At 36.3% G+C, this 23,241-nt stretch overlaps 2 protein-coding genes across 4 annotated transcripts in view; one reads left to right on the forward strand and one right to left on the reverse strand.

Moving 5' to 3' along the window:
* The window catches only part of LOC124081730 (unconventional myosin-IXa-like), an 80,679-nt gene that overhangs the window by 10,293 nt on the left and 47,145 nt on the right, over nucleotides 1-23,241 (forward strand). The gene's annotated exons all lie outside the window — the stretch shown is intronic.
* Senp8 (SUMO peptidase family member, NEDD8 specific) lies at nucleotides 719-23,219 on the reverse strand. 3 transcript variants are annotated; one of them, XM_046428122.2, is made up of 2 exons: nucleotides 23,083-23,219; nucleotides 719-3,390 (listed from the first exon to the last, which is right to left on the reverse strand). In XM_046428122.2, the coding sequence occupies exon 2, from the start codon at nucleotides 3,352-3,354 to the stop codon at nucleotides 2,716-2,718; it is 639 nt and encodes a 212-aa protein (XP_046284078.1). In that variant the 5' UTR covers nucleotides 3,355-3,390; nucleotides 23,083-23,219; the 3' UTR covers nucleotides 719-2,715. The 3 variants fall into 3 exon arrangements, 2 of the variants coding, with proteins under 2 accessions (XP_046284078.1, XP_058429817.1); XM_058573834.1 differs by lacking the exon at nucleotides 23,083-23,219 and adding an exon at nucleotides 7,748-7,860; XR_009225266.1 differs by lacking the exon at nucleotides 719-3,390 and adding an exon at nucleotides 11,759-15,269.

A 23,241-nucleotide genomic window follows, 5' to 3' on the forward strand; every position in this document is an offset into this window, starting at 1 on the left:
GCTTTACATATGATAGTACCTGCCTAGACAGACTGTCTTTATTTTGTAGATAAGGCTCTTAATCTCAAACTTGCCTGAGGTTTTAAGTTTATAAGGCAGGGCTTAGAGTTGATTAAAACATTTACTGTTCTAATACTACACCATGTAAATTCTGTAATTATTTTCTCCTTTTCTGTGAAAGAAAAAAATGCATTTTCAGTTATGAGTAAATAACCATGAGACCGAGAATTCTTCTTTGCCATTTCAATGGGATGCCTATTACTAAAACATAAGGTCAATATGGATATACTAAAAATTATAGTATAGTCAAAATAATAAGGTACCTGTCAGAAATATAATCCACTTGTAATTTTTAAATTATTCTGAGCTAGTTAGGACCAATGCTTGTGAACTTCAACAGATACCTAGCCAAGGGCAGAGATATTTGTGTTTTAGACAGTAATAATTAGAAAACACAGTGATGTACATATTTGAAATAAGTAAAAAATATTTTTAACCATTGTCTACAGCTAAATTTACATATGGTGACTGTTCTTAATTTTACACTGAAATCTACACTTGGACAAATGTGAATATATTCATGGTATAATACAAAAGAATATTTGAAAGCTTAACTCAGTTTTGAATAACCTACTTTCCTTTTGAGAATTTTGAAGCTGAATTTTGCATTGTGTATCATTTTGATTCTAAAAATGGAGTAAAATACCAGCCAAAAATATATTTTGTATCATGTAACATTTATTAGTGTATGGTCAAGCTGGTGCATAATTTCAGGGCTTTTTATAGTTACCTAGTGAAATACAAGTCAATTCTTAAATTTTCCTATGATTTATAATGCCAATATTTACAAAAGACATACTCCAAAGTTTTATAGGTTCATTGCTAGGTATTTATAAAGGAGACCTTAGATTTAAAAAGTCTTATTGGTATAGTTCAAAAATAATTTATTTCTGTGATGAATCAGAGAATTAGGAAGACTGCTCCCATTATACATTAACTCTCAAATGGGAGACAGTCTGGCATTTAAACAAACATATTTTGCATTATCAGAAAGACAAGTTTTCTCAGAGATTTAACTCTTTCATAGTCTAGACTAGCTTCCTAACTCAAAATTTTTGAGTCACCAAAATAAATTGCTTTCTTATCTTTAGCCACAATTACAAATGTTGCCTATCAGCAACTTACATTATTTATTCTTCTTGCTGTCCCCCACTATTTCACTCTATGGTTGACAGCCAATTCCTAATCTTTTTGTTGTCTCCCTCTTTTATTAGGTCTCTCTTTTATCTAAAACATAATGATCTAAAGTGGAAACTTTTGTAGTTTTCTCTTTGACTTTTGGTTTCAACTCCCATTCACTCAGGCCAGCTATATAACCTCTGTATGTTTACACTTACTGTGTTTTCCCCTTCTTGGCTAAAAGGAACTGAGTTACTGCCTCTGTGGTCACTGGGTGGTGAGGTTATTTGGGGCCATTAAGAGTTGGGGGCAGGGTTAGGTAGTTGAAAGAAGTTTCATAGCTGAAGCTAATCTTTAGTTTGAGTCCCCTAGGTACTGCAATCTAATTCTCATGAGGAACAGAATTAATATGTGTATTCAACTCATCATCTGATAGTTAATTATTTGAAACAACTGAAAAAAAACACATCAGTGGTTTTGGGTGAATAGTATTTTTGTTTTTGGCTCCCCATTTTAAAAATTACATTGTCTGCATTTTGAATGAAGTGTGTGGGTTGAGAAAGATCACTCTTCTTCCTATTTAGAAAACAAACCAACTTTAAATTTCAGACATGATAATAGTCCTGAAATCACCATGATATAACTGAAGACAGTTCTGTGAAATTAAGGATAGAGTAAAAACCATAGCTATCAAAAATCAAAAGTATTTATCTGAAATAACTGGTATCTTGGGGAGTTATCAGCTATAGTTTTAGAACCAAAGACCTTTGGACATAAGGAGAGAATGTGTGTATGACTAACAAGGCAAAGAAAAGCTGTTATCAATCTAGAGTGGCAAGTCTACTGAGCAAACTAAGAGATCCACCACAGCCATTTATTTTAACAAAGATACTCAAGATTTCCCTTCTTAGAGCATTCCAGGTATCAGATGGAGCAAGATGGGCTAACATCATTTTTATCAAATATTTGCAAAGATTATGCTGATAGTCAGGAAAGTCTTTGCACAGTGAATGGAAGATATCACTGAGATGAAAAACTGATTCTCATACTATTAATTAAGTTAGGCCTTGATCTGTTTCCAACAAATGGAACTCTTTAATTATGTAGGCCATGCAACAAGTTTTTGGTTCTTCTATGATTCTCTTGCATTCCTCTATGTTTCATATATACTTGATTTGTTTTACAGATGACTGTTTTTCCTTTGGAATAAGCCTATGTGGATAAGAGAGACCAAGTGAATTAATTTTACACCAATAAAAACACAAGTCTTATTTGAACCTCGTGTATATTAAATGTTAAGATTGTTTTAAGGTTTTGGTGCATAACTTCAAGACATTTTCACAGAATATATTGCTCTCAAGTCAGGGTTAACGTGAAACTTTCCACTAGGATAATGCAGAAGATGACATTCTTAAAAAAAAAAAATTAAGCTTCCTCTACCAGGCATCTTCCCTCAGGCACTGAGACTGGGGTCATTCAATAAATGGGGAAGGGTAGAAAGAGGAGACTTCAAAAGTCACAGATATTCTTCAATAGCTAATTTTTAGCAAGTCTGGCAATGAGATCTTTCCATTCTTTCCTCTTCTTTGTGATGTATGTAGGGGTAAGTAGCTGCAGTAGTGATTCTGGCTGTTGCCTAAAGAAGTTCTGACACAAAGCCTCAGTGTTACATATCACGTACATCCCACAGTCATAGCTGTTTTGTTGAGCAGGGGCTTTCTCTTCCACAAAGACCAGTTTGTCTCCTTTTCTGCCTAAGAAAGCCTCCAGTTTCTCTGCTACCTGCTTTGCATGAAATGAGTTGCTTCTGCTATGGGAATCATAATGAAAAAAGCTATTTTTATCTTGAAGATAAACTAACAAACTCCAGTGGGTTCCCCCTGCTGCCTCATTAGAGTTATCATTGATGGCTAAAAATACAACTTTCTTGTGGGGAAGGTCCAGGGGATGAAGGAACATGGCAATTTCTGATGGGCTGCTAGTGCATTTGATGAACTGGGTGACTTCAGGGCTGATGAAGCAGACGTGGTCAGAGCAGTCACAAAACTGACTGTTGGCAAAGTACTCAAAGGCAAATCCAATAATATGGTCATTGAGCCAGCTTGGAGGATCTAATAGTGAGACATCTGATTGCCGCAGAAGACTGTCCATATAACTCAAGACTACAGGGTCCATTTTGTACTGACCAGTGCTGCTCAGAAATTCCAGGAGCTGAAGGAGAGACAGAAGACAATATTTACTGTTGAAAATAAAGCCAGGATGTAAATAGTAGCTACTTTTATAGGGTTACGGTAAACATAAAGTGTTTAGCAATAATGCCTGGCTAAGAGTAAACACTCAAGAAACTTTAGCTTATGTGTTGTATATGAACAATTAGAATTAAAACTTTGGCATTTTTCCATGCAGACAGAAAGTATGAAATTTTAATTTTCTATTTTAATGCAAATATTGGCAAACATTGGTTAAAATCATAGCTAATCTTTTACCAAATACCAGAGCAGTGGCTCTTCAGTAAATATGCATGATACGAACAACAAATTAGTTGTTATATTAGTTATTATTTTTATGTGGTACTGAAGATCAAACCCAGCACCTCACATGTGTGAGGCAGGCGCTTTACCACTGAACTACAGCCCCAACTCCTTCTTTTAACTTTAGTTTTCTAAAGATGACTTTAGGGGCTGGGGTTATGGCTCAGTGGTGGAGTACCTGCCTAGCATGTGTGAGGCACTAGGTTTGATACTCAGCACCACATAAAAATAAATAAAGTGAAGATATTGTGTCCATCTATAACTAAAAAATTATTTTAAAAAAGATAACTTTAAAGGGCCTGAAGGAAAAATCACTAATTATCAAGGGAAACAGTTTTTATTTCAACATTACTTTTCAAGAGGTAAAATATTGCTTCTTCTTTCCATAATGGAAAGTAACAGTGGTTAGAGTTGTAGTTAAAAGGAACTGTAATTTCAAGAACAGAAAATAATGAGAGTAATGAAATTTATCCCTGATTCTGCCCAGCTATGAGCATAAATGATATGTCTTTGCTCATTTCTCATCTTTAACCTCAGAGTCAGGATAAAGACTATGTAACACTTATAATGTAAGTTAGAAATTCTTTATTTAAAATATATTTTTTACTTGTAGATGGACACAATATCTTTATTTTATTTATTTTTATGTGGTGCTGAGGATCAAAACCAGTGCCTCACATTGTGAAGCAGGTGCTCTACCACTGAGCCACAATACCAACCCCTTCTTTTAACTTTTTGAAAGGTAAATACAACATAGGAATCAGGAGAACTGAGTCTAGCCCTAGTTTTACCATTGATTTCCTAGTATTATTTTGAGCAATTAAATGATTTTGTCCTTGTTTCTGTCATCAGTAAAAAGGGCATCTATTTGCCTTACACACCTCAGAGAGTTGTAGAAAAGGACAAATAATTTACTTGATAGTACCAAAAGAGTTTAAAAAGTCATACAAATAATATTTATATTATCAATTGGATGATATTAGTAAGGTACTCAGAAAATCCAGAGAGAAGTCCAAGTCAATCAAAGCAAATGAGATTTGGGAATAAACATTTTTACATATCATCTTGTACAAATGATAGAAAGACTAACCTACAGCAAAAGCAAAAAGTCTGGTGGGATAAATATGCTTGACTCAAGCCAGGGAGAAAAAAAAAGGCAACAGGTCTGGTGAATGTAGAAGATGACATAACAGTTGAACCTACAGACTCAACAGAATTAACAGTTAACTGCTATGCATTGACCTGGCAACACAATATCTTCCCCAGCCCCACATTTATTGGGGCATTTCAGTTGTACATTTTTTGGGGGGTACTGGAGTTGGAACTCAGAGGCAGTTGCTTAGTGCCTCGCTTTTGCTGAGGCTGGCTTTGAACTCATGATCCTCTTGCCTCAGCTTCCCCAGCCACCATGCCAGGCCAGTCGTACATATTGATGGGATTTACTATTACATCATCACATCATCATATATGTATACAATATAACAATATAATCTGGCCAATTTCACTTCCCAACACATCCTCCCTTCCTCCCACCTTCCAGTTTTTGGTCTCTCTCCTTTATGGATCTCCTTTTGACTTTTAAGGAGATCTGCCCCACCTTTATTTTCGTTTTTCCTCTCTAAATTTCCACATGAGAGAAAACATATGACCATTAACCTTCTGAGTCTGACTCATTTTTCTTAACATGATGGTCTCTAGATCCGTCCATTTTCCTGCAAATGCAGTAATTTCATTTTTTGAAATGGCTGTGTATATATAACACATTCCTGCCCCCCATTCATCTGTTGATAAGACACCTAGACTGGGTTCCATAGTTTGGCTGTTGTGAATTGTGCTGCTATAAACATGTGTATGCATGTATCACTGTAGTATGATGATCTTAATTCCTCAGGATAAATACTGAGGAGAGGTACAGCTGGGTCATATGGTGGTTCCATGCCAAGTCTTTTGAGGAACCTTCATACTGATTCCCATAATGGTTGTACTAATTTACAATCCCACCAAAAGTGTCACAGTGTTTCTTTTTCTCCACATCCTCTTCAGCACTTATTATTTTTGTATTCTTGATGACTGCCATTCTAACTGGAGTGAGTTGAAATCTCAGTTTAGATTTGATTTTCATTTCCATAACTGTTAATGACAATGAACATTTTTTCATATATTTGTTGGTCATTTGTATTTCTTTTTTTGAGAAGTGTCTTTAATTATTTTCCCCATTTATTAATTGGGTTATTTGATTTTTTTGGTATAAAGTTTTTTGAGCTGTTTATATATTCTAGATATTAATCCTATCAGAAGAGTAGTAGCAAAAATTTCCTCTCATTCTGTAAGTTATCTTTTTAGATTCCTAATTGTTTCCTTTGCTATGCAGAAGCTTTTTAATTTAATGCTGTCCCATTTATTAACCCTTGGCATCATTTCCTGAGCTTTATGGGTCTGAATGAGAAAGTCATTGCCTGTGCCTAAAGGCTGGAGTGTTGACCCTATGTTTTCTTCTAGGAGTTGCATAGTTTCTGGCCTAATTCTGAAGTGCTTAATCCATTAAATTTTTTTAATATGTATTTTTTAGTTGTAGATGGACACAATACCTTTATTTCTATGTTTTTTAAAAATTTTTATGTGGTGCTGGGTATCGAACCCAGTGCCTCATGCATGCTAAGCAAGCACTCTACCACTGAGCCACAACCCTGACCCTAAGTGTTTAACCAATTTTTAGTTGATTTTTGTTCAGGGAGAGAGGTAAGGGTCTAGTTTCATTCTTATACATATTGATAACCAGTTAGTTGTCCCAGCACCATTTGTTAAAAAGGCTATTTTTACTCCTATGTATGTTTTTGGCATCTTTTGTCAAGGATCAGATAACTGCATTTTGTACCATACAAAGCATATTATAAGATAACAATAGTACTCCTGTAAAAGACAGGGCTAGAATTATGATGTCAATTTAATTAATTCTACCATTAGACCAGTTATTTTGCCATTTGGTTACACTATTAAAACATGCAATTTTGTGACAATTATTTTTATGTAATCAAAACCATGCCAAAACCTATATAAAAAATAAATATACACTTCAAGAAAAAAAATCTAGAGTAAATTAAGTAACTAAGGAGTATCAGGGCTGGGGATGTGGCTCAAGAGGTAGCGCGCTCCCCTGGCATGCGCGGGGTGCTGGGTTCAATCCTAAGCACCACATAAAGATAAAATAAAGATGTTGTGTCCACCAAAAAAATAAATTAAAAAAAGGAGTATCATGTACACATGGTATATCATGATTTGAACTACTGCAGAAATAATATATAGCTGTTAATGAAAAATATGTATTTATACATAAATAAGATGGTATGAATTAAAATTTTCTTAAGAAGGAATGAAAAAAGAATAACCAGAGCAGTGATATAAACTGGAGCCAGGAACAAAGTTAATGAGGCATAGAGCATATTTATCATGGGTGAGCCACAAATTTGGCTCTAAGGTTTTTGGCAACTAACCAGAGAGAGTTAAGTTAAACATTCACAATATTCATGAGGTAAAAACAAGGCAATTGCATAGAAGAGGTAAAAGATTTCTTTGTATTAAGATCAGACATTTTTTCTCATGGAATTTTTATAAAAGTCAACACAGTGTATCTTAACCAAAATGTCCATAAATATGGGGCATGATGGCTGCAATAGTTTGGTAAGGTTTTTCTTACAATGATCCTTAATATCTAGCCTGACAGCAAATGAGCAAATGGCAATTCAGTAAAAGCAATTTGGTGGAGATCAGGTACTCAGTTTGCTGATCTGTCTTAATCTAAGAGTATATTAATACAAAGGGAAATGTCTACATGTGGGTCAAGCAAGGCTTCTAGATACAGAACCCCACTCCCCATGCTTTCAATGAATACTGTATAGTATGAGTACCAGACTGCACAGCTTGGCAAATACCCAGGGACCTGTTCTCTATGCTGCTAGCTGAAATCAGATCTGCACCTTTACAGCCAGCTGGAGATAGGAGCTTACAAAGAGAAGAGAGCTTGAGTACAATCATCTCACCTTGGAGGGAGTGTCCATAGGCAGAGTGAATATTTTCAAAAACAATTTTTGTGGGCTGGGAGACAGCTCAATGGTAGCGTTTGCCTATTGTGTGTGAGGAGGACCGGGGTTGGACCTCCAGCACCACACACACACACACACAAAAAAAAAAAAAAAAAAAAGATAAAAGAAAAAAAAAGAGTTGTGTTTTGTCTTGAGTTTTAAAACATCTAGCACGCAAATAAAGGATTAATCAAAACTCTAATTCTATTTCATACAGCATGAATATAATAATTAAACTCCCAAAACACTAATGCAAAGAAAACTAAATTAGCCTTTGGCCAAACCCCTCTCAGCAAAGAACATGAGCTCTAAACATTTCATCTAAAGACTTGAATTTTAGATTCAGTTCTGTTACTCACTGGCTATGTGATCATGAATAAACTACTGAATTTTCTCTTCTGTAAAGTGAAACTATTAATACACAATTTTTATCATATGGTATTTGTCAATATAAAGTAAAGAAACTAGTAATTAAGGTTTTTAAAAAAATCCCAAAGTATTTTTAGATGTCTATCATGTGATCAAGAAATTTATACTCCAATACTCATAAACTATTTAATTTAACAAATATTTACTGAATGCTTCCCATGTGCTAGGGGCTAAAAGTACAGAATGAGAATGAAATAGCCACAGTTCTAAAATTCACTGGGTTTAAACCTATTTTAAGGAACACATATTGCATACACAATTCTTTTAGTCAATAAACACCTTCTGAGCACCTAATATTAGGTGTTGTGGGTGATACAAAGATGCTTACAGTCAACGATGGAGGAAACCAGTAAGAGACACAAATAAAACATATGGAAACTTGGAAGGAAAAGTTACTTCTGGCTAAGAGGGTTTTTTTTTTTAAGTGCCCAGTCTAGGAAAGGATTCAAGGAGAAAGTGGCATAAAAGTGGGCTCTTGAAGGGCAAGTGGAATTGGATGCATGGAGAAGGGCATTAAGGTGGTAGAGAACCAGGAAAGTGCCTCTAAGTGTGGAGAGAATCTTGAGTAGTCCAGTGTGGCTGGAATGAAGTGGGATTAGGTGGAATGTAGGTAAGGGTGGAGTGTAAGTGAGGGTTAGAGGAAGATTATTAGAAGCTAAGAGATGTAGCACTCAATTTCATGTGAAGGAGTTTAGAATTTATACTGGAGGAAATAGGTGCTATTAATGGCTAAGTCAATGCTTAGGGAAGATTAAGAATTCAGTTATAATATATGGAATTAATCGATAGGGAGAGAAATTGAAGGCAGAAATCAATTAGATTTTTATTGAAAGTAAATGTTTGTTGGCTGCAGTGGAATTGATGGCTATAGTCAATCCTAGCAGCTAGGGAGGCCGAGGCAGGAGAATCATAAGTTCAAAGCGAGCCTTAGCAACTAAACAAGACCCTAAGTAACTTAGTAAGACCCTGTTAAAAAGAGAAAGTAAATGTGGGAGGTAATGACCTAAAAGTGGAGAAGAGGTAGTAGGAATGGAAAGGCAAGGAGGAAAAGATGCTACAGAGAATCAGTAAGACTTAATAGGTCATAAGAAGAAGGTGGATAAGAGAATTAAGAAACAGTCTGTGGGTTTCAGCTGGGGTGACTGGGAAGCTGATGATATCATTATTAGTGGGATGGGATAGACAGGAACCTAAGAAAAGAAAATGGTTCTAAGAAAAGAACCATTTACATCCATCCCAGGAATACCTCCTTTCTATATTATGAGCATTGTTCATGGCATATCTGAGTTGCAATAAATGTAAGACATATAAATGTAACATTAGTAAAAGGGAGTCAGAATCTACAGATTAGGGGAAAAAGAGAGAAATGAGGCCTCCTAAAATTTACTTATTGTCTGTAACATTTCTACTATTACTTTGGCTTTCTGCTTTCCTGTGTTGTTCATGATGAATCTCTTTAGAATTAATAGACCTGTGTGTTTGGTATTGGTAGATGGTTAGACTGGAGGAGTAGCAAGAAAGATGACTGAATTGAGGTAGGGGGAGACAATGACTTCCTCATGAAGTTCTATTAGTAAAATCCTACAATTTTGTTTTGAGGCTAGGAAGCTTTGGGTCTAGGCTCTGACTTTGCTACTTGCTATCTATGTGACCCTGGGAAAATTTATCATTTTTCCAGGACTGTAAAATGAGGTAGTAAAAAAACTTGTATAGTATTGCCAGATGAACTAAAAATATGAGTGAAAACATTCAGCTATGTTGTCTGGTATATAATAGGCTCTTGTTTTCTTCCCTATTCCTTGTATTTGGAGTGGTAATGATGAGCCCTAAAAATCTTGAAAATAAAGCATTTGTCTCTTTATATAAAGCCACAAAGTCATCAAAGATAGATCCCTGGCATGACTGTGCTCTTGTGCTTTATCTTTGATATAAGAGTGAATGCGGGGCTGGCAGAGTAGCTCAGTGGTAGAGTGTATGCTTAACATGCAGGAGGCCCTGGATTTAATCCCCAGCACTAGAAAGGGTGTGAGAGTGTGTGTGTGTGTGTGGGGGGGGGGGGCGGCGGAGTTGGGTGAAGAGGAAGAAGAGAAATGCTAACTCCAGAGAAAATTGTTCTCTCAACCTGAGAGTAAAACAATAATATTAATATGTTATCCGTATACACAAACCCTGTGATTTACAAGGTTTAGTTTATTGTATCTTTCAACATCTGTAGCTAAATGAAGCTAATTTTAAGTTCAGAGTGTAGAACACTTCTCTAAACAGATTTAGTTTTAGTAGGAGAACTATTTCTTTCATATTAATCTTGAAATCTTTAAGATGTATACTACTTTAATATTTTGTTAAAAAAGCAAGGTAATAAAATAAAAATAAAAACTAAAAGGGAAAATTAACAATTAAATAGGAGCCTTTCTGGGCTGGGGATGTGGCTCAAGCGGTAGCACGCTCGCCTGGCATGCGTGCGGCCCGGGTTCGATCCTCAGCACCACATACAAACAAAGATGTTGTGTCTGCCGAAAACTAAAAAAAAAATAAATATTAAAATTCTCTCTCTCTCTCTCTCACACTCTCTCTCTCTCTCTCTCTCTTAAAAAAAAAATAGGAGCCATTCTGATTACCTGCTGATATAATTAAGGGAAGAAGCTGCTAGTTCAGTAGGAAAAACATTAGGCTGGGAGCTTGAAGATCTGGGATTCAGTTCATATTTGCAATTAACCAGTGTTTGACTCTGAATAAAACAATTCATCTGAGTCTCAGGTTCATAATCTGTAAACTGAGGGGTTTAGATGGAATAAATATTGGTTCTAGCCAAGGAAACAGGATAATCATCTATGGGCATTTTAAAGAGCATATATGATCTTTATCTAGGAGTAGAGGGTTTTTGTTTTTATTTTTGGTACCAGGGATTGAGCCTAGGGGTGCTTAACCACTGACTCACAACTCCAGCCCTTTTTTATATTTTATTTAGAGACAGGGTCTCATTGAGTTGCTTAGGGCCTTGCTAAGTTGCTGAGGCTGGCTTCCACAACCCTTAAGTCTAAGCTTTCATCTTTGTCAATTTTTTTTTTCCCTTTTAGCAGTACTGGGGATTGAATCAGGGGACCCTACCACTGAGCTACATCCCTAGCCCTTTTTATTTTCTTTTTGAGAAAGGGTCTTGTCGAGTTGCAGAGGCTGGCTTGAACTTGCAATCCTCCGCCTTACCCTCCTGAGTTGCTGGACTATAGGCATGTACCACCAGCATGGCCTGCTGTCTTATTTTAAAAAAATCCTGAAGAATTCTAATTTTCTAGTCCAAGGATTAACAAATATAGCCTACAGGGCAAATTTGGGTCACTGACAGTTTTTTTTAAAGAGTGAGAGAGAGAGAGAATTTTTTAATATTTATTTTTTAGTTTTCGGCGGACACAACACCTTTGTTTGTATGTGGTGCTGAGGATCGAACCCAGGCTGCACGCATGCCAGGCGAGCGTGCTACCGCTTGAGCCACATCCCCAGCCCTCACTGACAGTTTTTTTTGTAAATAAAGTTCTATTGGAAAAAAAAAAATCATCATTTGTTTACATATTGCCTTTGACTACTCTTGAGCCATCAGGACAAAGATAAGTAGCCTATAAAGTCTAAAATTTTTAGTGCTTGGCTTCTTATTCTATACTACTGTTATGCAATCTATTGTAAACTTCTAAGTTGAATTGCTTTTAAGTTACTTCAAAGAACTAATAGTGCATTGGGGGCTATTTGGGGGAGATTAAGTAACCTTTAACTAGAGAGGCTACTATTATTTCTTGCTGCTGCTACTTTTTTTTGGGGGGTGGGGTACTAGGGATAGAACCTAGGGATGCTTTACCACTGAGCTACACCCCTAGTCCTTTTTTATTTTGAGACAGGGTCTCACTAAGTTGCTTAGGGCCTCGCTAATTTGCTGAGTCTGCTCTTGAACTTGTTACTCTCTTGCCTCTGCCTCTCCAAGTTTCTGGGATTGCAGGTGTGGCTCACTGCGCTCAGCACTGTTATTTCAATCTGGAGTTTTATGAATAGAAATGTTAAAAATACTAATTACAGTGGATATAAAAAAAGAACTATTTTGTAGATATATACATAAATATTTTATAATATCAAAAATTTATCAGGGTCTTACATTAACAAGCATTTCATAAGGTCTACAACAGTTTTCATAACTTCTGGGGAAATCTGCTTGTTGGTTGTTGAATAAAGTAGTAAAATCCAGATAAGTCTATTTTACTGTAAAGCCCAACAGAAAACATACTGAGGGGTTGGGGGTATAGCTCAGTTGGTAGACTGCTTGCCTCACATGCACAAGGCCCTGAGTTCAATCCCCAGTACCAAAACAAACAAACAAACAAACAAAAACATACTGAGAACTATAACCTTCATTCATTTTTCCCCATAATTATTCTCAAATGTCCCTTAAAAACACATGGAACAGCTTCATTTGGTATATTTTAACACAGGGTGCGGTGTTTCTACTCATTTTAAGTGAAGATTATAAAGGCTTTTAGTAGTTTCTAAATGTAATTCTTTTACTTCCTTGGTTATTGTTTCAAGTTATATCAAACTGCAAATGCTCACAAATGTGGTCTGTGCTTCTCTAAGTGGATGTGTGACTATGTGCTAGCAGATATCAACAAACAAACCACCATCAAGAAATAGAATAACCACAGTGCATCTTCCTAGAGGTTAAATTTCACCAGTTTGAGGGGCCAAGGGCTAAACAACTTAATTATTGACAAAATATTTTAGTGAGTAATTTAAAACATTCTAATTATTAACATAAACATGCACCTATTGTAGAATAACATGCAAAATCAACATGAATTGAAAAAAAAAAATAAGAGATTCCCATAGAACTTCTGCACCTATGGCAGGTAATTTTCTCAATTCACTCTCTTCTGCTATCTTGGATACTTAGTGGAACAGTCCAATTTTTGTCCACAATTGATGTAATATAAACCCCTAATTCTTAGGAATCAGATTCCTAATAATTAAATCAAGGCATGAGTACAAGCTTTTGCTTCTGCAGCTTAAATGTGTATGAAATATATTTACTTAAGCAAATTTATTCAAAGTATATTTAGTGGTATCTTTTAAATTTTTTTTGTAGATGGACACAATATCTTTATTTTTTAAATTTATTTTTATATGCTGCTGAGGATCTAATCCAGGGCCTCACATGTATTAGACAAGGTGCTCTACCACTAAACTACAACTCCAGCCCTATTCAGTAGTTTCATGGTTGCAATTTTGCATGTAACAATCAGCCTGGAAACAACCTAGCAAAATATAAACATCATCCTTGAGTTTTCTATTCTCTTCATACCTTTATCCAATTGATAACAAATCCTGTTGATTCTATAGCTAAAATGTTCTGAATTTGTCCAGTATATTCCATTTTTACTACTATTGGCTTAGTCAAATTGATCATTTCTTGTCTGACCTAGCCTAACAAGTCTCATCTCTACTCATTATCCAGGAAATTCTCCATATAGCTGTCAGAACAATTGTTTAAAATTTTAAGTTAGGTCATGTTTATCTCCAGTTTAAGACCTTGTATTAGCTCCCTACAATATGGCAGGGGAAGGAGGGGGAACAAATTTCCTATTCTAGCTTACAAAACCCTATATACCCCATGTAACAAGCTACTTTCCCAGTGTCATCTACCATTACTCTTCTTTATGATCACATATAACCCTAGTTACATCCATATTTTTATTCCTTAAACATGCTGTACCATGCTTTTTCCCACCAGAGAGCTGGTATACTAGCTATGCCTGGAATTTCTAGTGTCTGGCAACTTCTATTGGGTATATCTCAGTTTATTTTATTTTGTTTTTTATTTTAGAGAGGGGGTCTCACTAAGTTGCTAAGGCTAGTCTGGAACTCACAATCTTCCTGCCTCAGCCTCCTGAGTAGCTGGGATTACAGGCACAAAGATCACTGCTCTTGGTTTTAGACCTGTTTTTTTTTTTTTTTTTTTGGTTTTAGATCTGTTTAAATGCTACTTATTCACAGAGGTCTACTCTGGAGACCACCAGTTACTTCTCTATCACTCTAATTTCAATTCCTTGTACAGTATTTGTGACTAAATAGTTTAAAAAATATGTATGTATACATATATTTGCTTGTTGAATATACTCTACCCCTTTCTCTTTTTCCCTCCCTCTCTAAAGCAAGAGTGAAAGTTCCATTAAAATAAGGGAACAAGGGACCTTGTCTGCCATTCTAACTCTAGGACCTGAATGCTTGTCAGGCACTTGTCAGTAAATAATTGTAGGATCAATGAATAAATAATGGAGTATGGATCTCAATATTATGAATCAAATTCTAACAAATGTTTACATTTACAGAAATTTAGAAGTATAACAATCTTTACTATTCCTTCAAATCTAACTTTATACTCTATGTAAGAATTCTTCGTTTCTGTTAGGAGTTTGACTCACAATTAGCTATGTGATATTGGAACAGAAAAAAGATAAATCAAGGAGCAATATAAAAACAAACCAATGTAGGAAAGAATCAAAACAAACCAATGCATATGTCAGAAATTTAAAATATATTGGTGGAGCCATTACAAATCAATGGGAGAAATTATGGATTGCTCTAGTGTTTTCAGTGAGTTCCACGGAACACTATAGCAGTGCTGTTCAAGAGGACTTCCTGTGAAAATGGAACTGTTCTTTATCTGCAATGTTCAATACTGTAGTAACTAGCCACATGTGGCTACTGAGTACTTAAAAAGGTGATCAGTGTGACTGAGGAACCTAATTATTTTATTTAATTAAAATTAAAAATTTAAATAGCCACATGTGGACAGTTGCAATGGTGCATACTTGTAATACCAGCAACTCAGGAGGCTGAGGCAGGATCACAAGTTCAAGGCCAGCTTCAGAAACTTAGTGAGATCCTGTCTCAAAAAATAAAAAACGGGGGCTGGAGATGTGGCTCAAGCGGTAGCGTGCTCCTCTGGCATGCGTGCAGTCCGGGTTCGATCCTCAGCACCACATACAAACAAAGATGTTGTGTCTGCCGAAAACTAAAAAATAAATAAATTAAAAAAAAAATAAATAAAAAACGACTAGGGACTTAGCTCAGTGGTAAAGCATCTCTGTTTTCAATTCCTAGTACCAAAACCAAACCAAACCAAACCCAAAACAAACCACATGTAACCAGTAGCTAGTATACTAGATAGCTCAGTAGCATAGATAAGAAAAAAGAAAAAAGACTATATAGTTAAAAAAGTTGGAGAAATGCTAAATCCTAAAACTCTTTTATTAGAGATTTATAATACACACAAGCACATTGGAGGCTAGAAAAGATTTGAGAATAAAAAATTCATTTAACTGTTTTTGGTTTGATTTTTCCCACTTTTTTGACCACGAAGTCGATTTAGTTGTTGTTGTTGACACCTTGTCTGTGCACTGAAGTAGAGGATATACTTGCTTGGTTTTTAAATAAATGGCACTGTGATAACTTGTTAACCATTTGACTAAAAATAGTTAGAATTGTAGAATGCTGCTTTATATCAAATTATATTCCAGAAAGATGTGTGAAGTGAGAAATATGAGAAATATGAAACATAGAAAACAGAAGCTAATACATTCATATTACTGGTCAATAAACACATGAAAAGACACTCAATACCTTACTAGTAATCAACGAAATGAAAGTTAAAAAAAAATAATAGGTAAGACATGCAAGTTAAAACTAGATTTCCTTTTTCACCTAATCATCAAATTAGCAAAGATGAGAATACTACTAATAATTAGCGTTGTTGAACCTAAGGAAAAATGAACACTCTCATTTTGACAGGAATGTAAACAAAAGCAATTTTGGGAGGGGGGGACCTGGGCATCAAACTCAGGGATGCTTTACCACTGAACTAACGATCTGTAGTCCTTTTTATTGTTTGAGATAGGGTCTTGCAAAATTGCTGAGAATGGACTTGAACTTGTGATCATCCTTCCTCAGCCTCATGAGTTTCTGGGATTACAGGTGGGTGCCATTGCAAAAGCAAGCTTTTTGAAGGGTAATTGGACATTACATTTTAATTTCTTTTTCTGCTGTCTGAAGGACTGAACACAGAGGTGCTTTGCCACTGGCTATGTCCTTGGACCTTTCTACTTCCTAATTTTAGACAGGGACTTTCTAAATTGCCAGGGATGGCCTCAAAATTGAGATCCTCTTGCCTCAGCTTCCAGAGTAATTAGGATTACAGGTATGTACTACCATGACCAGCTGACATTACATTTTAATACTTAAGAAGTGTACATAATGCAGGGATTATACTTTTAAACATTTATCTTATGGGAAATGTTATATTTGTAAAAATAGCCACACCAATATTTACATCAGAAAAATTATAAACAACATGGAGTTAAAAAGATGACTGGTATGTTTAAATAATGGGGTTCCTACATAATGAAAGTTTTTAACTATTAAAGTTGTAGATGTAAATTTATTGACACAGAAAAATGTTCATACTATGTTATGAAAAGGGCAGTTTCCATTATGAAGTCAAACAACAACAAGTGCTGGCGAGGATGTGGGGAAAAGGGTACACTTGTACATTGCTGGTGGGACTGCAAATTGGTGCAGCCAATTTGGAAAGCAGTATGGAGATTTCTTGGAAAGCTGGGAATGGAGCCACCATTTGACCCAGCTATTCCCCTTCTCGGTCTATTCCCTAAAGACCTAAAAAGAGCATGCTACAGGGACACTGCTACATCGATGTTCATAGCAGCACAATTCACAATAGCAAGACTATGGAACCAACCTAGATGCCCTTCAATAGATGAATGGATTAAAAAATGTGGCATTTATACACAATGGAGTATTACTCTGCATTAAAAAATGACAAAATCACAGAATTTGCAGGGAAATGGATGGCATTAGAGCAGATTATGCTAAGTGAAGCTAGCCAATCCCTAAAAAACAAATGCCAAATGTCTTCTTTGATATAAGGAGAGTAACTAAGAACAGAGTAGGGTTGAAGAGCATGAGAAGAAGATTAACATTAAACAGGGATGAGAGGTGGGAGGGAAAGGGAGAGAGAAGGGAAATTGCATGGAAATGGAAGGAGACCCTCAGGGTTATACAAAAGTACATACAAGAGGAAGTGAGGGGAAAGGGAAAAATAATACAAGGGGGACAAATGAATGACAGTAGAGGGGGCAGAGAGAGAAGAGGGGAGGGGAGGGGAGGGGAGGGGGGATAGTAGAGGATAGGAAAGGCAGCAGAACACAACAGACACTAGTATGGCAATATGTAAACCAATGGATGTGTAACTGATGTGATTCTGCAATCTGTATATGGGGTAAAAATGGGAGCTCATAATCCACTTGAATCAAAGGGTGAAATATGATATATCAAGAACTATGTAATGTTTTGAATAACCAACAATAAAAAATTAAAAAAAAAAAGGGCAGTTTCATAAAATTTGTATATAATAAAAATATACACAAAATAAGAACAATACCCATTAAAAACTTTCTTTAAGAAATAGGATTAGGGGCTAGGGTTGTAGCTCAGTGGTACAGCACTCGCCTAGCATGTGTGAGGGGCTGGATTTAATCCTCAGCATCACATAAAAATAAATAAATAAATAAAATAAAGGTGGTGTGCCTAACCAGAACTAAAAATAAATAGATAGGAAAAAAGAAATGAAAAAAAAAATAGAATTAATACTTTTTTGCTTCTTCCCCTTTTTCTGCAGTGCTGGGGATTGAACATCCCTTTCTTTTCCTCTTTGGTACTGGGAAATGAACCCAGGGGTGCTCCACCACTGAGCTACATCCCCAGCCCTTTTTCTTTTCTTTCTTGCTGTTTTTTTTTTTTTTTTTTTTAGTTTTAGTTGTAGATGAGCACAATACCTTTATTTTATTTATTTATTTTTATGTGGTGCTGAGGATTGAACCTAGTGCCTACACGTGCTAGGCAAGCTTTCTACCACTAAGCTACACTCCCAGCACTTCCCAGTCCTTTTTGAGATAGGATCTCATTAAGTTGCCCAGGCTGGCCTTGAATTTGCCATCCTCCTGCCTTAGCCTCCTGTGTAGCTGGGATTACAAGTGTGGGTCACCACCCCCTTTCTTTTTAAAATGAACACATAAACAACGAATACAACTATTTCCATTTGGGGGGGGGGAATTATCTCCTTGTAGGTTTATGCTGACCTAAAATATGCCTGTTTCTTTAATTTACAAGTCTTACTTCTATCCCTTGGAAAAAACAAAGTCCATCTTTTCCATAACCTGCAAACACAATTTAAATATAATTTGCTATTTACAAAACATAAAAAAAATCATGCCCAACTTTTTTGCTGTAGACGGACACAACACCTTTATTTATTTATTTTTATGTGGTGTTGAGAATAGATTCTAGTGCCTCACACATGCTAGGCAAGTACTCTACCACTGAGCTACAACCTCAGCCCTACATCCAACTATTTTTTTTTTAAATGTTTATTTAGTTGTAGATGAACACACAGTATCTTATTTTTATGTGGTGCTGAGGACTGAACCCAGTGCCTCACAAGAGGCAAGCACTTTACCACTGAGCTACAGCCTCAGCCCCCACTATGTCCAACTTTTAATGTATGATTCCATTTGCACTTTCACAAAAAGAATCACATTCAAGACCAAATGTGTTTTTCATGGCAGCATTAACAGAAATATTTCAGGAAGGAAGTTCAAGCCTTGTCTTGGGGCTTTAATTTCCCCCAATTAAATACTTCCTTTTAGTCCTAAGCCTAAACCACTGGAAATTTGTATAATGTGATATGTAAAAATTAACATCAAGATTTATATTACCCTCTTGAGTGCAGAGATTAGATTTTATTCATCCTTATATTTTCAGTGTCTGATAAACTAGAGAAGTTTTAATACGTGAATATTTTTCTTGAGCAGAATAGAGAAATGAAATTCTACTTTGAAAAAACTCCTAAAAACATGCAATTGTTACAAGCATAGGAAATGTTATTAATTTTAGGGCTTATAAATTAAAATGACATTTCTTTCTTTTTCTTTTTATACTAGGGATTGAACTCAGGGGGCACTTAACCACTGAGCCACATCCCCAGTCCTCTTTTGTATTTTATTTAGAGACAGGGTCTCAGTGAGTTGCTTAGGGCCTCACTAAGTTATTGAGGCAGACCTGGAACTTGCAGTCCTCCGGCCTCAGCCTCCTAAGGCACTGGATTTATAGGTGTGCGCCAGCTTCTAAGTAATAAAAAATTCTTAAAAAGTTTTCTAAGTTTCAAGGACTACTGCTGCTATCAGCAATAATCTTGATTTTTTTTTTTTCAGTCTGTATTGAACCACATTACTACCCAATTGCTTCCAATCACATATTGGATAGAAAGTCAAAACAGGTTAGTCGTGTTGAAGGAGGTGGCCTCTTAGGGAATCTGGTTCTGAAAGTTAAAAACTTTACTCTTTTGGATTAGTAATATTCAACCCCCAAATTCAATTTTTTTGGATAATGTGATTATCCAAATATTTTGGGTAGTAGTAGGGATCTGAGCAGTAAATTTTTAATATAGTCTAGAATTGATCAGTTTTGAAAGAGATTATCTGGGCCTTGAGGACTTTCCTTTTTGATTGTCAGTGAGGTTTACTTACCCAAAAGGTTTAAAGGATTGTTAAGGAGAGAGGAGTCCTGGACTTAAAAAATCAGAAATGATGGGCTGGGGCTATAGGTCAGTGGTAGAGCACTTGCCTAGCACCTCTGAGGCTCTGAGTTCGATCCTCAGCACCATGCAAAAATAAATAGAACAAAGGTGTTGCGCCAAAAAAAAAAGAAATTATAATTGAAAGCTTCATACAGGTATAGATGGAATTTGATCAGTGAAGACCTTACTAACATTTTTGAACCTATATGTGTGGTAAGGCCACTGCTTTACAGAAGTGCTAACAATTCACTTATGATACTAGGGTGGGCTTGCCTTGACCATATAAAATGCTAGTTGATCCCCACACTGGGATGTGTATCATCATTAAAAGGTATGTAATTTTATCCAATATATGTTTCTTTAGACTGGTCATTCCACTGGGAAATAATTCATCAGTCTCTTTAGCAATTATTTCAAGATTTGGTCTCTTACAAAATGAATTAATTTATGGGTTTAGTCTCTTCATTCCCTTCTTTTGGCAATTAACCAAGACATTATTTTATATTAATTTTTTAAACAGAACTCTAGTCACTTTATTCTTCAAAATTGTAACATTTTTCTACTATCTATCAAATTAAGTAAAACAGCCTGACATTCAGTGATTTCCACAAAAAATTGCCTGATTTTTTTTTCTGATATTTTTCCTATATACTATATACTTGTTTCTATATACTATAGGAACAAGATCATTTCTCCTGTAGGTTCTGGTTATTAGGCAATAGTGGGTTAGTACTAAGTGGGTTGTTGTCCAAGAAGAAGGAACAAAAGAAAACCAGCTCCCCATCCTCACTCCAACAGAGATGATGGGATGGGAAGTAAACACCGCACTACCATCTTTCTGAAACAGATCTGTCATGCTGTTGTCATGTAAAATCATTACACTTGGTTATTTTAAAACCTGGATCTATAGACCAGGATGTGCTAGAATTTCAGACTTCTAAGAACTTGGACTGGGGGAAAAAAAAGGCATATTCATTTTTAATTTTCTTCAATAAGTACAGGCAATAAATTAGAGTAGTATTAACAGTTTCTATGTCTTTGTCACCAAAATTTAATTTATATTCATCACTACTTTGAATTATATAATTAGGCCTGCTGCTGGATGATATTTAATGCACAGATGTGTAACTATACCACACATTTAAAAAATATTTTGAAGACTTTCAAAAACATTGATTTCCTCTTTATGTCTATGTATTTTACTTTATACACCTAAAAGAATTTTTAAAAAAATATTTATTTTTTGGTTGTAGTGGACACAAAACCTTTATTTTATTTATTTATTTTTATGTGGTGCTGAGGATCAAACCCAGGGCCTTGCATGTGCAAGGCAAGTACTCTACCGCTGAGCTACAACCCCAGCCCCTTAAAAGCATTTTTGAGGTCTGTTCCCAGATCAGATGGCCAGAGAGACCCAGACTGTAAAAGAGGTTAGGCACCTTTGTATTTACAACTATTAATTGCTTATATTATCTAAACTCTTGGGCATGGAATTCACAGCTCATAATCTGTTATACCCACTTTACCATTCTCGTCTCTTCCCTACCTCTACTTTCTATACTATGCTCTAGCCATATTAGACAACATCAATGCTTCTTAGCTGGTGGCAGATAGACAAGTTTTTGGGTTAATACTAGCTAATAGAGAGCCACCATGCTGTTTTGGGCTTTACCTTATATAACTCTTCTTTGCCAAGTGCATTCTTCTTTGTCAAACGGTCTGTTTCCCCTAATACTTGGTGATCCTAATAGAATTATATTTTAAATATCAAATCTTGTTCCTAACTTAAACGATTAATAATAGTAGACACCCCTCTAAATTTGCAAGGCACCAGGTGAGTGGATGTTGGTCAACCCCAGAATCTCATAAATTGGCTTAACTCTGATGCAAGAAAGGGAAAGAAAAGACAGCAGTAACTGAGGCAGACTTCATTTAAGATTGAGGGATGGAACTCTGCTGAAAGGAAAGGCAGGCAGAGATCCGCTCAGTTCCCAGAGCAGTTATTCAAAACTTTCAGCACTCTGCTCAATCCTCTCATTCTATTCTCAACTCTGTTGTCAAATGACCCCCATCTTCATGTTACAGAGCCAACTCCCCCAATTTCCTACCCTTCCCTACCTCTCATTTTCTCTTCTCTATTTTGATGGATGGCAATTCTCAATATTAGTCATCTGGGGAGGGTTAAAAAAATTCTGATTGCTGGCCCTTACAGTTTAATTGGTCTAGGGTGAGGCAACTAAAAAAAAAAATGCTTTCCAGGTGATTCTAAAGAGTACACAAGGTTTTTGGCTGGGGTTGTGGCTCAGAGGTAGAGCGCTTGCCTCACATGTGTGTGTGACACACTGGGTTCCATTCTCAGCACCGCATATAAATAAGTGAATAAAATAAACGTTCATCAGCAACTAAAAAAATACATAAAAGAAAAAAGTACCAAGGTTTAGTTCACTAGGTTTCTTGATACATTAGTCTTCTTCATCCTTTGTTTATGGTTCAATGGTACAATTTAATTCTTAAAAAAAAAAAATCCCATCTTTAAAGAAAACATTATTGGGGCCCACATTATGGTTCCTAATTTGTCTCCTTTAAGATAAACCTTATAAAAGGGGTAGTTTAAAAGGAAGTCTACACCAATATGGTTTTCGCCAATTATATCCTAATCCCCTTTTACTCTTCCAGGCCTGTCACATGTTTTGTAACAAACTTTCCACTTGTACCAACCCCCCCCCCCCCCATTTCTTTTACAAGCTACTGCTCACTAGTCTTTTAACACAGTTCTTTGAGTCACCCAAAGGTCACCTGGGAAAAGTCATCCTCTATAAACAGGGGTCCATCGTCTGTGCTCAGACACCATCCTGTATAATTTTACTATGCTACCATTGTGGAATCATCGTCTGCAGTTCGAAAAGCTGAGTATTTCTTTCGCGTCCGAATTTGAACTTAAAGCATGGAAAACACTGCAAGAAAAGTCTGAGGAATGAATGGAAAGGAACGGCAGGAAAGGGAGGCTGGAGGCGGGGACAAATGGGGAGGGGGCGTGCCTGTGTTGGGGGCGGAGGCTATGACGGGCGGCGTTGAGAATCTAGCGGGAGCACAGGAGCACACTAGTTTGGGTGGAGGACAAAGCGATCCACAACCGGGACAAACTGAGACAAACCGAAGTGGGGAGCAGGCTTCTTACCTGCCTCAGGCCTCACCACCCCAACCAGCCTTCAAGCACCTCAGTATTGGCCGGAAAGCGAGAGCTAAGGTCGCAAACCCAGAGTTTCTTTCCCCACCCTTGCGACATTCCTCTCTAGTGGAGGCAGAATGTAACTGAGTTCCTAGTCCTGCCGTAAGG

Source organism: Marmota monax, unplaced genomic scaffold (genome assembly GCF_021218885.2).
Source record: "Marmota monax isolate L192 unplaced genomic scaffold, Marmota_monax_Labrador192_F-V1.1 WCK01_AAM20220418_F8-fsc00111, whole genome shotgun sequence".
Taxonomy (NCBI): domain Eukaryota; kingdom Metazoa; phylum Chordata; class Mammalia; order Rodentia; family Sciuridae; genus Marmota; species Marmota monax.